The 15,423-nt window shown below is 40.7% G+C and overlaps 1 protein-coding gene across 1 annotated transcript in view; it reads right to left on the bottom strand.

Annotated features, from left to right (window-relative positions):
- TBXT (T-box transcription factor T) overlaps nt 1–6,609 on the bottom strand; it is an 81,498-nt gene extending 74,889 nt beyond the window's left edge. The window contains exons 1-3 of the mRNA XM_029596797.1: nt 6,395–6,609; nt 5,199–5,463; nt 1,012–1,146 (exon numbers count right to left, since the gene is read on the bottom strand). Of these exons, the coding sequence (XP_029452657.1) occupies nt 1,012–1,146; nt 5,199–5,463; nt 6,395–6,609 (615 nt within the window). The remainder of the gene's footprint in view (nt 1–1,011; nt 1,147–5,198; nt 5,464–6,394) is intronic.
- Between the last annotated feature and the right edge of the window lie 8,814 nt (nt 6,610–15,423).

Here is a 15,423-nt window from a genome sequence, read left to right as displayed (position 1 = left end):
CTCACTAATATATAGCAGTAGTTCTCAACCCAGTCCTCGGGACACACCTAATCTGTCAGATTTTCAAAATATCCACAATATATGCATGAGACAGGAGATTTGCCAACAGGCACGCTAGGCTTGTGCCTAGGGTTACAAACATCTGTAGACAGTGGGCTGGCTGAAGATTTATTGCCACCCATCTGCTCTGAATCTAACTCTGAAAACAACCCTCTGCTTCCTGTTCCAGCTCCCCCAAGCCCACTCTACTCCCAAGCAGCATGCAGAAGACAGGAAGGGAGGTCGATCAGACAGTAGTGCAAAGAAAAAGCTGTTCTCCCATCCAGTCCCTCTTCTGTCATGTACAAAGTGGTGAGAGGCGGGCATGACAGCAGCAATAGTGCCTCAATCAGCCACTGGCTCAAGATGAGATTTACATGCACTGCTTCTACTGTATGCAAATCTCATGCATATATTCACAGTGGATATCCTGAAAACCTGACTAGCTAGGTGGGTCCTGAGGACTGGGTTGAAAATCTGATACAGCGAATCATCCCTCTAAATACGGACATTGAAAAACATGTACAGTATATAGAACCCAAGTGCTTCATCAGCATGAGGTTACCACTTTACATACTGACCAGTGCATGCTTCTACACTAGAAATGGACAGGTCTCAAAGCAACTTCTGTAATATAACAGATTAAGAACCAAGCTATGTTAAAATGGCCGTGACTTTCTGAAGACACATGCACACCATGCATTATGTTTTGTTTTGCCGTTATAAGCCCAGGCTGGGTTCATGCCCAGTTTCCCCATTTTGCAACCTAGTCCACAACCAGGGCAAATACACAATTTAGTGCATCAACCTCAGTAAGGAGTGGTTAGAAGTATAGAATGTAAATGTTTCAAATTTTAAAAAGTTAAGATGCAAAAGGTCCTGATTTCAGCTTTTTCCCTCCATATAGAGAGAATGGGGGGGGAAGCTTCAGCAATCTGGTTCAAATGTACTTAAGACTTAAAAGCTCTGTACCTCTTCATTCTGGTAAGCAGTTACAGCAATGAACTGCGTCTCCGGGAAGGAATGGCTAGTGATCATGCGCTGAGGTCCTCCAACCCTTACTATGTGGATTCTAGGCTCGTACTTGTGCAAGGAGTTCAACATTATCTGCAATAAAAATCTTTATTTGTATTTAGTTGTATTAAAGTGATCTGTATGTTTAAGATACTCTGGACCTGATTTACTAAGTGTTTTCTCATGGAAAGAAGCCTTAGGAATCAGGATTTTAGTTGGATTTTACACATTTTCCCAGAAGGCTTTTAAAAAAAAAACCCTTTGATTTGAATCTACATAGGCTGATTCTATTTTGCTAATTATGAACCATCAAATTCTGTATGATCACGTGCTGAGAATAAACAAAACAAAGGCTTAAAAAGCATATGTAACAGATACGTTTTTACAATATTAACAAACAAGTTGTAGAAAATAAATCCTATTCACTATCTTCATTTAACTTGTTTCATAATGAACACAATATACCCCACACTTGGTTCAGTCCAAAATCACTGATTTTTATACAAAGTCAACATTGTAAAAAGCATTACTAGTCCAATTTTGTACAAGGAACCTTTAAGCACATTTTAATTTATAGGAATATATGATAAATGGTTTATATTGCATAAGGAAGTTCTATTGAGAATGAAGGAGCCTGGATAAACACCTTTAACACATTACATCAAGAGTTAATGCAAAATTTCCGGCCCCAACCCTGAGCAGTTCAAAAATATTCAAATGGATTTATTTAAACCATGTTAAGCTCTGTGACTTGTGTTACACAATGAGCTAATAACTGAACATCTCTCAAGATAGTTTGTATTTAAGTTTAGCACTTATATATATTTTAAATTTCCAAAATTTAAAAACTTGCTCAATGGTATTATGATCAGTGTAGCATATACCCACAATACATGTTAACTTTACAGCAAAATATCTTAACAGGATAAAACTATAACTCTTAAGCAAAACCCTAACTAAGCCATCCTTGCAAAGCCTTATAAGGAAAACAAACTTACAATAACCCATCATTAGGTAAATTAAAATATGTAATTCTGTTCTACCTAATCTCACTTATGGGCTTTCCTCATGTATATTAACTTCTGCCCAACCAGACTAAGAAAATGAAAACCATCCCCTGATCACCCACTCCCTCTGAGTTATGTTTACCCTCCATGGCTAACGCACAGCCCAATGTGGGCCAAGATCTCCCGGCTTTCCAACTCTCCATCAAGTAGCCCCCAGCACCAGTTAACCTGGAGACCCTTTGGGCCAATTCCCACTCTCAAGTCAAGCAACAGCCCCCTTTGGACCCACCTCAACCCCCCCTTGAGTCAAGCAGAGACCCCTGAGAGGGGGCAGAGTGGCCCCCTCCTGCCCTACTGGCACAGACTGAAAATGGCACCCAATTACCCCCCATGGGCCACCTGCAGTGCAGGAAGTCATCGGGTGCCACTTCATCAATCAGCAGCAGGGCAGAGCACCTCCTCCTCCCCCCACCAGTATCCCCAGTGAAGACCACAGAGGTGGTGAGGCAAGGGGAGAAAAATTGCTCCAAGGGGGGTCCCTTGCTCATGGTGGGAAGGGGAGGGGGTGGCAAAAGAGGAATAGTGCTACCGGTAATACAGCCATATTAGATCTGTTTAAAATTAGGGTTGCTAAAGGCTTGATCTTGTAAAAAAAAAAAAAATTTAAGCATAAAAAAGGGGAACAGTAAATGCCCAGTTTAATATGTTTTAACAGGCTCTTAATACCTATTTTATCTAGATAAATAGGTCCTGAAATGAATCCATATTGTGATTACATTAATTTTACACAGTACCTCCTATGAAGACATCTGTCACTTTAGACTCAATATGCACAAAGGAAATTCTAGTGAAATTTCACGGCAGTGGAGAGATAGATAAAATGCCCCATGCTCAAGTATATAAAAAGAACATTTTGATAAACTATACACTAAGGAGGTCATTTTCAAAAGGACTTCACAGACTTTAGAATGCTTACTTTTGCACATGCAGCTCCTTTGAAAAAGCACTCCATAGAGCAGTTTTCAAAAGGTTTTGTAAGCATAAATGAGTTTTGAAAGATGATATATGCTACGTTTATACAAATAACTTAAAACTTCACTCCTAAAGGAGGTGTGTTTAGAAAGTAAATGCCACATGAGCATTGCTTGTGCTGAGAATAAAGGACAAATGCAGCTAGAAAAGCATGAAAATGCTTTTTCCCCTCCCAAACAGTCTAAGCTCGGCTCCACTAAAGCTCGGGCACTATCCTTAGCGGGGCCTGCCCTATGGAACAAGCTCCCTTCCTCCCTACGTCAAGAATCATGCCCTAAAAAATTTAAACAAAACCTGAAAACCTGCCTCTTCAAACAAGCATACACCTAACAGCACACCTCCCCCACAATCTTATGCCCCCCCCTGACTCTTATAACATACAACTTGTAAAAAGTTATATATTATGCCATATAATTTATAAATCGTTCAGCTTTATGTTTACATTTATTTTAACTTTATGATCTATTATCTCTTTGTTACTTAATTTTATGCATATTGTTCTGTGTTTCACTGTAAAGCTCTTTTTGTTACATTTCGTTCATTGTGAACCGATGAGATGTTCCCAACGTTCGTCGGTATATAAAAACTTCTAAATTAATAAAATTTACACTCACAATGAGCACATTAAAGCACTGAAAAACACTGGCCTCTTGCCCAGGGTTATGTATACTCACCTTGTATAACACATTAGTGTTTTGCTATAAAAGTAAACTACGACCTTCCCTGCCTTCCTCCATTCCCTTTGAACTTGTTTGCAAGTTTAATTTTAGTTTTTCCTTCCATGCAAGATCAAATGTTAAATTATAAGTTATATGCATCTCCTTTCATTTTAATTATTCTCTGTATTACTTTGGCAAAACATGTAAAGTTGTCATGCCAATAACGTCACTAGAATCTGAATACCAGATTTCAGAAACCAAGGAGTAGTGCAAAATAGCAATCAAGTAACACATGAATAGTGTAAAACTACAATTATCAAAACACAATCATAGCTCAATACATAAATCATCCTAAAACCCAATAAAATCCCACTCCCTAATATCACTAGACGTAAGTACTAAGGGGCAATGGGAGGTTTCACATTAAAGTTATTGTATATTGTGTTAGTGATGACTTTATTGTACTCTATTGGGCTGACCCAATAAGACAAGCGTTTAACATGTGCACTTGTAGAGAGCGCCCTTTTACCTAACGTGCGCAGTCACATCTCCTGGGCACCCGATACAATATCTAAATGAGCTGCTGCGGTAAAAAAAGGACACATTAGGAAGAATTGCACATCCCTAGCGCTCAAATGCATTGGGTGCCCAGAATTGCAACAGGCGCTCAGTAGGAGTGCTTCAGGTCCTATAATGCAATGGCTTAATGAAAAAAAAAAAATTGTGGATGCACAATAGCAAGGGGCAAAATCAGCCTGGAGCGTGTCTATTGTGTATATATATTGCATGTCTAGAATATATTTTTTCTCATCAAGCTATTGCTTTATACCATAAGCAGTAGATTTAAGTATCATAACTACACTAAGAGGGAGAAACCACAGAGGACATTTATTTATTTTTTTTATTTCTCCTGAGCCCTTGACTCGCAGATTGACTTAACGCCAGCTCTGGCGCTATCGCGTTAAAAAGTATGGGTGCTGCCACCCAGTGATTTCCTGCATGAGGGTAATAACGAATAGTCTCATCTACATGGATGAGCGGTATAGGCTATATGTTTGTTTGGGCGTGCGTTTTGGATACACTAATCTCCTTAGTGCATCAGATGCTAGTCTAGCGCATCCAAAATGTTCTTAAATCTGTGCCCTAGGCTGGATGCACTTTATTGCAGCGGCCTGTATGAATTTTATTATGCATATTGCTTTTGGTGATTTTTAACTGCAAAGTGATTGATAAATGCTGTTAAAGTTAGAGAAAAAAAATCAAATATAAATGTATGCACCACATTCCTTTTGAGATTTCTATTTTAGAACTGAAGTAGTTTAACAAAGAATGAAGCAAAAGGAGATAGGTTCTTGGCACACTTCCTTATTTCACCCTTAAAGATTGTCCAATACTGTGAGATCCAGAAACAATCCCACATTTCCTCCCTGGAGATCCCAGATCTCACCTGACCTCCTCCATTCAGCTTGTTGGTGAGCTTGACTTTGCTGAAGGATACAGGAGCTTTCATCCAATGGGCTCCAAAATTGGGGGAATCCGGATGGATGTAGACACAGCTGGGGGCCTGTGGCTCGGGTTTGCCTCCTGGCACCCACTCTCCATTCACGTACTTCCAGCGGTGGTTATCGGCGGCCACAAAATCCAGCAAGAAGGAGTACATGGCACTGGGGTCCAGACCAGATACATTCACCTTCAGCACTGGGAACATCCGCCTAAAAAAGAAAGGGAGTTATTTGCAGTTCAATACCACTAGTAGATTCAGCAAGCCATTCACAGCTATTCTGTACTTTTGAGTCGATCCACTCCGGTAACTAAACTGGTCTTTTCCCCGGATCTTCGTTTGATCCTATTTTGCAGGGCTCCTCACTACGGCAGGAACAAGTCAGAGCATAACTTCTTGGCCAAGGAATTGGGGGGGTAGAATTAGATTTCAGAAGTCAAGAAATTAAACTACAGCATTAGGACTATCAGGTCGTTTCCCCATTACATTCAGGTCGATACAGTAAAGTGTGCTCCGTCGGAGCGCACTGTCAGCCTGCTCTGGACGCGTGTTTTCCCTTACCCCTTATTCTGTTATATCGTGGAGAAGGAGCACCCGTTTTACACCGATCTTGCCTTTGTACACTGACAATAATTCTAATTGTACCAGATTACCGATTGCGTTGCGGTAACTCGCTTGGAGCTCTCCGTTGGAAAAATGTGTCCTAAATTAAAAAAAACAAAAAAAACCCGAGAGGAAACAGGCAGCTCCTCGGCCATCAGCACCTGGCGCATCAGACTTGGATGCAGGAAGGTGGCAGTGGTGCAATTTTGACATTTAACCCCCCCCCGTTATCTTTCCTTTTACTCCATCTATAGCCACAATAAATCGCTCCGGAGAAGGGGGTGGTGGCGGGGGAATCACAGGCTGAAAGCCTCCGCGGAAACCTAAATGTGACTTTTCTGTCTTAATTTTGCTTCAAGAAAGAGAAAAACACAAAACAAAACAAGAGGAAGCGCAAGCGGCAGGATTTGCTCCACTGCACTCGCGGGCTGCAATTCTGTCACCCAACTTTTCTGAGCACTTAGGTGGTACCAGCGCCCAATCTCTTAAAGATGCGAGATCAAATCGGCGGCAAGGGGGGGGTCAATGCGGGCCCGTACCTGCCGTTCTTGGTGACGATCATCTCGTTGGTCAGCTCCTTGAAGCGCAGCCACAGCTCGGCCTCCTGCAGGGTGACGCTCAGCTCCCGCTCCGTGGGGTCGCCCTTCTCGCTGCCCGCCTGCAGCTCGTTCTCCACGGCGCTCAGCAGGTGATCCACCCGGCACTGCTGCAGGCTCTTCCCGCCGCCGCCGCCCTCCACGGGGCCGGCGCTCATCCTCCCGCCCAGCCCCGCCCCCCCCCCTTCCTCGCGACACCCTCAACCGCGCGCGCGCGTGCCCCCCCTGCTCAACGGCCCGAAGCGGCCCGCGCGCGTCCCATCCCCAGCCAAAACTACAAGTGTCCTCCTCCGCCGGCCTCCCTCCCTTAAATAGCCCCGGGTTCTCCCTCCTGATGACGTCGCCGGATGAGGGGGGGGGGGGCGCGCTTATTGGCAGAACCAGTGCGCTGATTGGTGGGGGTTCGGGCATATCTGAAAGGCAGAGAGCGGGGCACGAGATAAAAGGGGAATCCTGAAGTTAATTGCCCGACGGATTAAACGGAGACTGTTTCATGCAGATCTTGTGGCAGCTCCTGGTAGTGCTTCTGCAATAACGAAATGGTGTGGCGGGTCCTCCTCTCTATCGCCCCCCACACACCCCCTCCCCGTAACCTGTCTATTCAGGGATATTCATTAGGGACTAACACCTCTGCAGCATTATCATTTCAAATCTCTTTCCAAAAAGAGGAGGCTGGCCAGGAAGAACTGCAGAACTGGGGAGTCTATATGGCTCTCACACATACCTGAAGGTTTCCCATAGAAAGCACTAGAGGAAATCCCATCCTTTCCTCCTCTCAGTTCGGTGTATAACAAGCATGAAAGGTTACAGCTAGTAACATTAAGTCACCAACCATGAACGGTTTTGTTCTTTTTTTTTTATTATTTGTTTTGTTTTAATACAGTCGCAAAAAGTCAAGAGAAAGCAGATGATCCTAAAATGCATTCGCAATTAAGGTGGTTTTTTTTCCATAATGTCTCCTAAATAAGAACCTCTATTCTATTTAGAATGTGATATAAATGTTGCTAATTTTTAAATGTCATCCTTATTGTATAGACTGTACAGTTATTCTTCAGTCTATTATTCACATCTGTCGTCACAGATTACATCCAAATGTTGTACTTGTAGAAAACACATTTAGTCAGTAATGCAATATTGACTTTATTTAAAAATCATGTATTTATTTATTGATAGACAGTAGAAATTATGGGACTTTAAAATGAATAATCCATGACTATCACGTTGTTCGCTTTACAAATGCATAGTTTATTTTGTTTTCTTAAATCGAGAACTAGCCGACCAATCTTTCCTACTCGAGGGGTTAGTCTACACAGTTTAAACAGAAAACAGAGTTAGTGATGTTCTGGTGATATAAAACACCCAGTTTATTTAGCTCTTTAAAATCAAGGCTCAATCCGTAACATTTTTTTTTTTTGTGATTTACAGTATTTTATTTCTGAACATACTGATCTTATGTTCTCTGGTCTGTGGTGTGAGGGGTATTTTATTACTCTTCTGTGAGAATCCCTAGATGGAAGAGCAGAGGTGACAATGAGCAGGAAATCGTTCGGAGGTCTGTCAGCAATAACAATCTCACTAAACAGACGTAAAAAAGGGGGTGGGGAAAGAGTGCAAAAATGTGTAGTTGTGTTTTTTTATTATATATAAAACCAATCCTGATTTTAAAATATTACTCAGTACTTCCATCGAATTTCCTAAAACATTTTTTCATAGTTCTTCTTCAGTGCTTATGTGATTGGATTACATTAATATTTTCCTCAAAATATATTTAGAATTTTAACATGATCCTTGCTAGCTGAGTCTTTGGTTGCTAGAGTATTTTTTGAAAACATATAAAAATGCAATTTGGTCTGACCGGCCAACATTTTAAGAAGCAACATTTTGGAAACTATAGACATTTTCTTCTTTCAAAATTTGCCTTGGATTGTCATTAAATGAAATCATTTTTGTGCCTGATTTTGTGCGAAGATGGCTAAATCTTGGTAAAAACAAACAAACAAACAAAAAAACCCCCAACAAAAAAACTTTTCAAATTCAAACCGATGTGTATTGATGGGCAGGAGGAGAGTGTATTCCTTCATCCGAAACAGCAAAGAACTAGTGCCAAGAGACAGCCATATATTAATTTCATCGCTTCCACAATCACAGCTTTCTCGAGCTTCTCAAAATAGTTATCGGGAATACTGGAAAAAATAATGGCAAGGGATTTGGATGAAGGTGATTGACCTGCAGTTGGATTAAAAGTTGTCTTTGATAAATTACTCAATCACACTATATAGCCTCTTCTCTCTTTTCAGCATAACAATGCTGATGAAAATCTGAGGCGACAGCTAACATTTTATAATATATATCTAGAAAATTCACTTTAGCAACTGCAGACTATATTGGACTTGTGTACTGTACAACTGCGCGTTTTGAGTCTTTTCTGTCTGAATTTATTTTAGCAATCCATAACGGAGAGGAGGGCGAGAGAAAGCCCCTGTGCTTTCGTGTACATTCCCTCCCCCCAAGACTTTTTCTGTACTTGCTCGGCAGCCCCCTCTTCTCTGCTGGTTTCTCTGGTGGGCACAGAATGAGAAATAATCTTTACGGAATCTGGCCTTGAAGAATCCTGTAGATATCCTCGGAGTTAGAAAAAATGTTTACCTTCGGAAAAGTTCATTCCTGATCGGAATTAAAAATACAATCTGAGCCCAAAAAAATATTTTGCTCAGAGAGTTAATTATGTTTATCTGTGTGTATATATCTTCAGTCCCTTTCTCTGTAATGTGTCATGTATTGTGCCATCCTATCGTAATTATGATAAGCTGGGTCTTTCATTGCTAGTAGCAATTTGTGTCCTCTGGTTCTTTACTATTATTTTTTTTTTCGCTTTTCTCCTTTCTCCACCTTAATTGCTCTTTAGTTCTCAGGCCAAAGAACTCCCCACTTTCCCAGTCTTTTCACTGGAAGCTGCAGTGCATGACAGTTTACAGCCAAAAAACTTCCTCCATCCTAACAGCTATAAAGACTTTCCGTTTATAGCAATACTTTGCTTCATGCATGGGTTTAGTAGCCTCCAGCTGTTTCTCCCAGGACCTGTTTGTTCGTCTACCTTACCTATCACCTTTTGTCTGTGGATTTATGTACAGAGAATCGTGCAAGTTCGTGTAACAGTGTGGTTTCAGACATTATCCGATGAAAGATGTGTCAAAGTCCAACATATTTTACCTGAGACCAATACAGGATAAATATTCTCTGACCTGATGAAGACAGGATGACTCTACGAAGCGCTTCGCAGATGAAAAAAAGTTAGCGCCCACAGCTTGTGTGTTGACCCTTAACTCTACATATCCAAATAGGCTAAACTACAATTTCTTATACGACAAGGAGTATAACTGAGGAAGCCTTAAAACTAAGACTTTTAATGATACTAGATATTGCTTATTTCAAGTTTATTTTAACCAGAAGATCATATATAATTTATATTCATGCTAATTATTTCTAGACTCAGATCAAAACAGTTCCTTTCATGTTGTTGTAGAATAAATCCTCCTGTTTTGCAGGAAAAAAAAATATTAGGAAGGTTATGCAGCAGGAGAGATCAGTTTCCCCAGCTGCTTTCTGCCTGTGTAAAACGCTTTGGATAAAAAAGGCATCAGCCCAAAATTGCAACAGTAAACAATAACAGGCAGGAAAAGATCAAACTTAACTGCAATAAAGAACATGCCAGGCAAGCAAATATTACCAAAATAATATATGAATAACCTTTTTGTGCCTTATGAACAGACTGAAACACGTTCAAAGTCTTCCTAAAGTGAGTTTCTCTTAAAATAGATCCTGCTGTCCGAAAGTAGAACCACAGTCAGTGCCGTGCAAAACGCAGAAGAGTGCAATAGTTTTGAGAGGAATACAATTCCTACTTCAGCTATTAAATTTTTTTTAAAACTTTTTTTTTTCACATTTGTGAATTATAAGATAATAGAAAAATTATGCAAAACATTCTAAATAGGTATTTTTTCTGAAAAACAGTGAGAGCTGGTAAAATAATTTTACAATAAAAATGTTTATGTAAAAACCCATATGGTGCTACATATAAAAAAAATACACACGACTTATTGTAAACCAAGAACTTAAAGCTCTTTAACTTTGCCACACTTTTTTACAATTCTGTTTTGCGGAACTAGCACTGGATCCCGACACACAGCGTTCAAATGATGAGTGGAACTAAAACCGTTGAAATAGTTTCTTCTTATCCATATTACATACTTCAAATGACAAGGCTTTTATTTTTAAAATCCACTTTCCAGAAGTATTAGAATGCAAGAAATCATTTTACAAAAAGAATCTTGATTTGAAACGATTTTTTTAAATGTGTTTAATTCTCTTGACAAAAATAAATAACCAACAATATAAAGACAGCTGCGAATTGATGTGACCTATAGACAAGTTGTAGGAGACTAAGAATTCTAATCCCGAATACCAGCATTTTTTTTAAAACACCCAGCTATTTCCCGAACGGATCATTTCAGCTTCTGTGACGTAATCCTCATTTAGGTAAAAAGTCTATGCATAAAAATGTAGCTATTTTTGTTTAGTTTAGACTTCTTCCTATATGCAGACGACTTGCAATTCTACATATCTTTCCACAAAACATTTGAAAAAAATGTGTCAACTCTGTCAACATACATGAAGGCAATACAACAAAAACTTTCTCAACTGAAACTAAGGCTTCACACACACACACACACACACACACACACACAAAGAAATCCTGTGGCTATGAAGAGATACAATAATCAAACTGCCAATAATAGATCTGGGAATTTTTAACATCACCCCTCAGATCAAGTTGGAGACCTAGGAATACAGATCCGTGAAAACTTCACAATGAAAAATCACATAAACAAATTAATGAAAACAGGATACTCCAAGCTGAGAATATTACATTGACTGAAGCCACTACTAACAATTCAGGACTTCCGCACTGTATTACAGACACAGATATTTGCCAACTTAGGTTACTGCGACTTTCTTTTACTAGGCCTACCTGCAGGATTATTAAAACCACTACAGTTACTACAAAATGCCTCTGCTAGACTCTTACTAGGAACAAATACATTTGAACACATCACCCCTTCCTTCATAGCAGTGCACTGGCTTCCTGTACAATCCAGAATTCATTATAAAGTATTGCCTCTAATTTTTAATATTATCAACAAGATGCTTATTAGGAATGTCATTTCAACCGTACACACCGCAGAGAACCCTAAAATCCTAAAACAAAGGACTTCTAAAGGTGTCTACAACATGGAACTCACACCTAACACAAGTAAGAGACTGAATGTTCTCCATAATGGGCGCTAAGTCGTGGAACTCTCTTCCAGAGTCATTATCAGGCCGATACGGTAAAGACAGCGGGCGTGTCAACTGCCCCGGCGTGCGCACAGGCCCCGGCGCATGCCCCGGCGTGCACATGCCCCGGCGCGCATGCCCCGGCGCGCGCACAGGCCACTCGCTGGGGCATGCAATTCTGTATTTAAATTAGGCCTGGCGGTAAAAACGGGCAAAAGGAGGCGCTAGGGACACTTGCGCATCCCTAGCGCCTCCTTTTTGACAGGAGCGGTGGCTGTTAGCGGGTTTGACAGCCGACGCTCAATTTTGCCGGCGTCGGTTCTCGAGCCCGCTGACAGCCATGGGCTCGGAAACCGGACGCCGGCAAAATTGAGCGTCCGTTTTTCGGCCCGACAGCCGCAGGCCAAATTCAAATTTATTTATTTTTTTAACTTTTTTTTACTCTTCGGGACCTCCTACTTAATATCGCCATGATATTAAGTCGGAGGGTGCACAGAAAAAGTTTTTACTGCTTTTCTGTGCACTTTCCCGGTGCCGGAAGAAATTAACACCTACCTTTGGGTCGGCACTAATTTCTGAAAGTAAAATGTGCAGCTTGGCTGCACATTTTACTTTCTGTATCCCGCGCGCATACCTAATAGGGCCATCAACATGCATTTGCATGTTGAGGGCGCTATTAGGTGCCACGGGTTGGACGCGCATTTTCCTTCCCTTACTGAATAAGGGGCAAGGGAAAATGTGCGTCCAAGAGCAGGCTAACAGTGCGCTCCAATGGAGCGCACTGTACTGTATCGGCCTGTATGTTTGATAACAGAAAGAGTTTCAAACCTAAACTGGAAATAAGATTCTTTAGAAATGCATATGATCTAACATAAAACATCAATAAGCTGATAACTGTCAGTACCAGAGATAATCCTAGTAGAATGAGCAATAAGTATAGAACTATGTAAAGTGTAATGTAAGGAGAATTAGATCCGTTATACAATGTTATGTTGACCTAGAAAATGAATGAATATGATCTAGAATTACTTTTTTGATGTTTTGTTGACCTGAAACATGAATGTTTGCAGGTTGTGAAAATTGACCAAGAAGATGAATGAATGCTGATTTCTAAACTGTTGTGATCTTCTTTTGGAATGACCATATATAAAACACCTAAATAAATAAATACATACATACATACATACATACATAAATAAATAGTTTCTTTTTGACGGTGTAAATATTTAACATCAGTGAAAACCTATCACATGCTATAATCCAAGTCATAATACAATTTTTATTCAGCAAGGAAGTGTGAGCCTTGCTCCTCTCTTCATTGCCGAATCTAAGGCACATGTGCTAAATATTTTCTGCTCAATAAGGCAGAGGTTTTATGGCAGGTGGGAAGGGTGGGGATCCCCTGCTTTCACATCTTTTGCCAGGAATGGGAAAGTTATTTCAAATTTAGGAGATCAAAGTAAAAAAGGTAATATGAAATGAAAGAGAATGTGTGAGTCCTACATTACAGGGATATGAGGCAAATGCTACACCGAAGCATGATGTGAACTGCATTACATTACTAGAGAAAGGCATGGAGATGGAAAAAAATGTCATTTTAGAACATCACCCAGGAAAAAACGAAAAGGGTACAAAATGAAAAAAAGTAAATTAGAATGCAGTGACTACTCGATTCGCTAGCATTTGTGGATCCCGATGCCACTACACTGAGTGCGTGCACTGGCTCTATCTGTCCTTGGTGTTATGCATCTAAATCTTTGCATCTGATGGATGGTCTTAAAATCAGAAAGCGGTTTTATTTACAGTAAATGATGATGATTCCAGATGTAACCAGATATTTATACATGCTCAGACTGCTCATTTTGGGGAGGGGAAAGTGGGAGAGAAATTGTCAATTTTTCCTTAAGATTCCCTGCATCATGTTACCTCCCAAATACCCACAATACATTTTTGACCCCTCAAAAATTATCCCTATTTCAGAAGGATAAATCTATCCCCTAGCTGCTTCTAGATTCTCCTGCATCTGTGTCAACATGTAGAAAATAAGTTTATTCATTAAAGTTCATGATATAAATATGATTTTTCCCCTGGCTGCCTTCTTATTTTCTCTAGAATTGTGTTTTTTCTTAGGTCTTTACTACAGTATTGTTGGCTTGGGTCCATTTTCCAATATGAGGACTGGATGAGGAATGAATCACTAATTATTTTTCCTGACTTTCTTATTTCCTTTTATATTAATGTCTGTTCATTGATGTTATTTCTTTCTAAAGAATATATTCATTTTCTCTGGTAAACATGTATACATTTGTTTCATTCTTATTTTATTAACAGAAGTTCAGTGAACATTCTTTCAAACATTTTTTTTTTAGATATGTTGATTGTATTCTTTGGACCCAAATTTAATTATTGGACAATTCTTGAAAGAAGTGTGAACAATTTGTAACCTGGGCAGCCCTGCCAGGTCCATAACCCCCACCACAATAACATTAAAAATGGACATAAATACCTGGACCCACAGTTTGAGTGGAAATAAATAGGCCACAGCTTTATTGTGCAGTCTAAACCCAGACAATAGGCGTAAACTACTTACCGGAGCTTTGCACTGCTCCAAACAAGGGAAGGAGAACTGTCATGTCCCCCCCCCCCCCCAGTGCATGCCCTGACATTTAAACAGAAGTTTACCTGCCCAAAAGTCAGATTACTGCAATCAGTAGAGCACACAGTTTTACCCACAGTTGTGTGCACATTTTTTGTGCATAAACTGTGCTCCGGGATTGCGCCCTCCCATGGAAATCTCATTCTAATGAAAGCAGTAGCTGCCTACTGCCTCCCACGTGCGGTGAGTAGGCTTGACCCATGCCTTCCTACCACTCAAAATCAGTGCCTGGTCTGAGGTGGAATAAAGTGCCTGTGGGCCAAAGCTAGGCTATAGGGCTGAACCTGGAGTTCATGATATGGAGGTTCATGCACAGAAAACCTGATTTGTGCCCAAAGCATCATTTCTGCGCAGAAATCTCTCTTTTCTGAGTTAAAAGGTGTGGTCAGCCTATGCACACATTTTGACTTGGGTCCATGCCCACACTTTCAGGGTCAGAGCACTTTTGAAAAACTCCCAAGGGCCAATGCAATACAGAGCACTCAGCCTAGCGCACAGCTTGATGTGCGGTTGGACGCGCATCTCGGACGCTATTACCCCCGATGCAAAAAAATCACCGTACACCTGACGCACACGTTTTAATATGCAAAACCACACCAGACCTGGAGCCGGCATTAAGTCTTCACCCATTCTAAGCCACCACAAAAAAAGCCGAAAATATTGCTTTTCTGTGGTTCATCACAATACTAAGTAGGAGGAACCACAGAAGGCAGCATCAGGGGAAAAAAAAAGTCTTGATGGCGGTCAAGTTAGGGAGAAAAGGACGATCAATTTACGAGCGTCCGTTTTTCTAACCCATGGCTGTGTGCGGGTTAGGAAATCAGATGCTCGTAAAGGGCCGGATTTTAAAAGGGTTACGCACTTAAGCTAAACGCGTAACCCTTAAAAAAAAACCCTGCGCGTGCCGAGCCTATTTTGCATAGGCTCGGCGGCGCGTGCAAGCCCCGGGACCTGCGTAAGTCCCGGGGCTTTGCTAGGGGGG

This window comes from Rhinatrema bivittatum, chromosome 3, assembly GCF_901001135.1.
Source record: "Rhinatrema bivittatum chromosome 3, aRhiBiv1.1, whole genome shotgun sequence".
Taxonomy (NCBI): domain Eukaryota; kingdom Metazoa; phylum Chordata; class Amphibia; order Gymnophiona; family Rhinatrematidae; genus Rhinatrema; species Rhinatrema bivittatum.
Note: the sequence above shows the minus strand (reverse complement) of the source record. Positions and strands in the feature narration are given on the sequence as shown.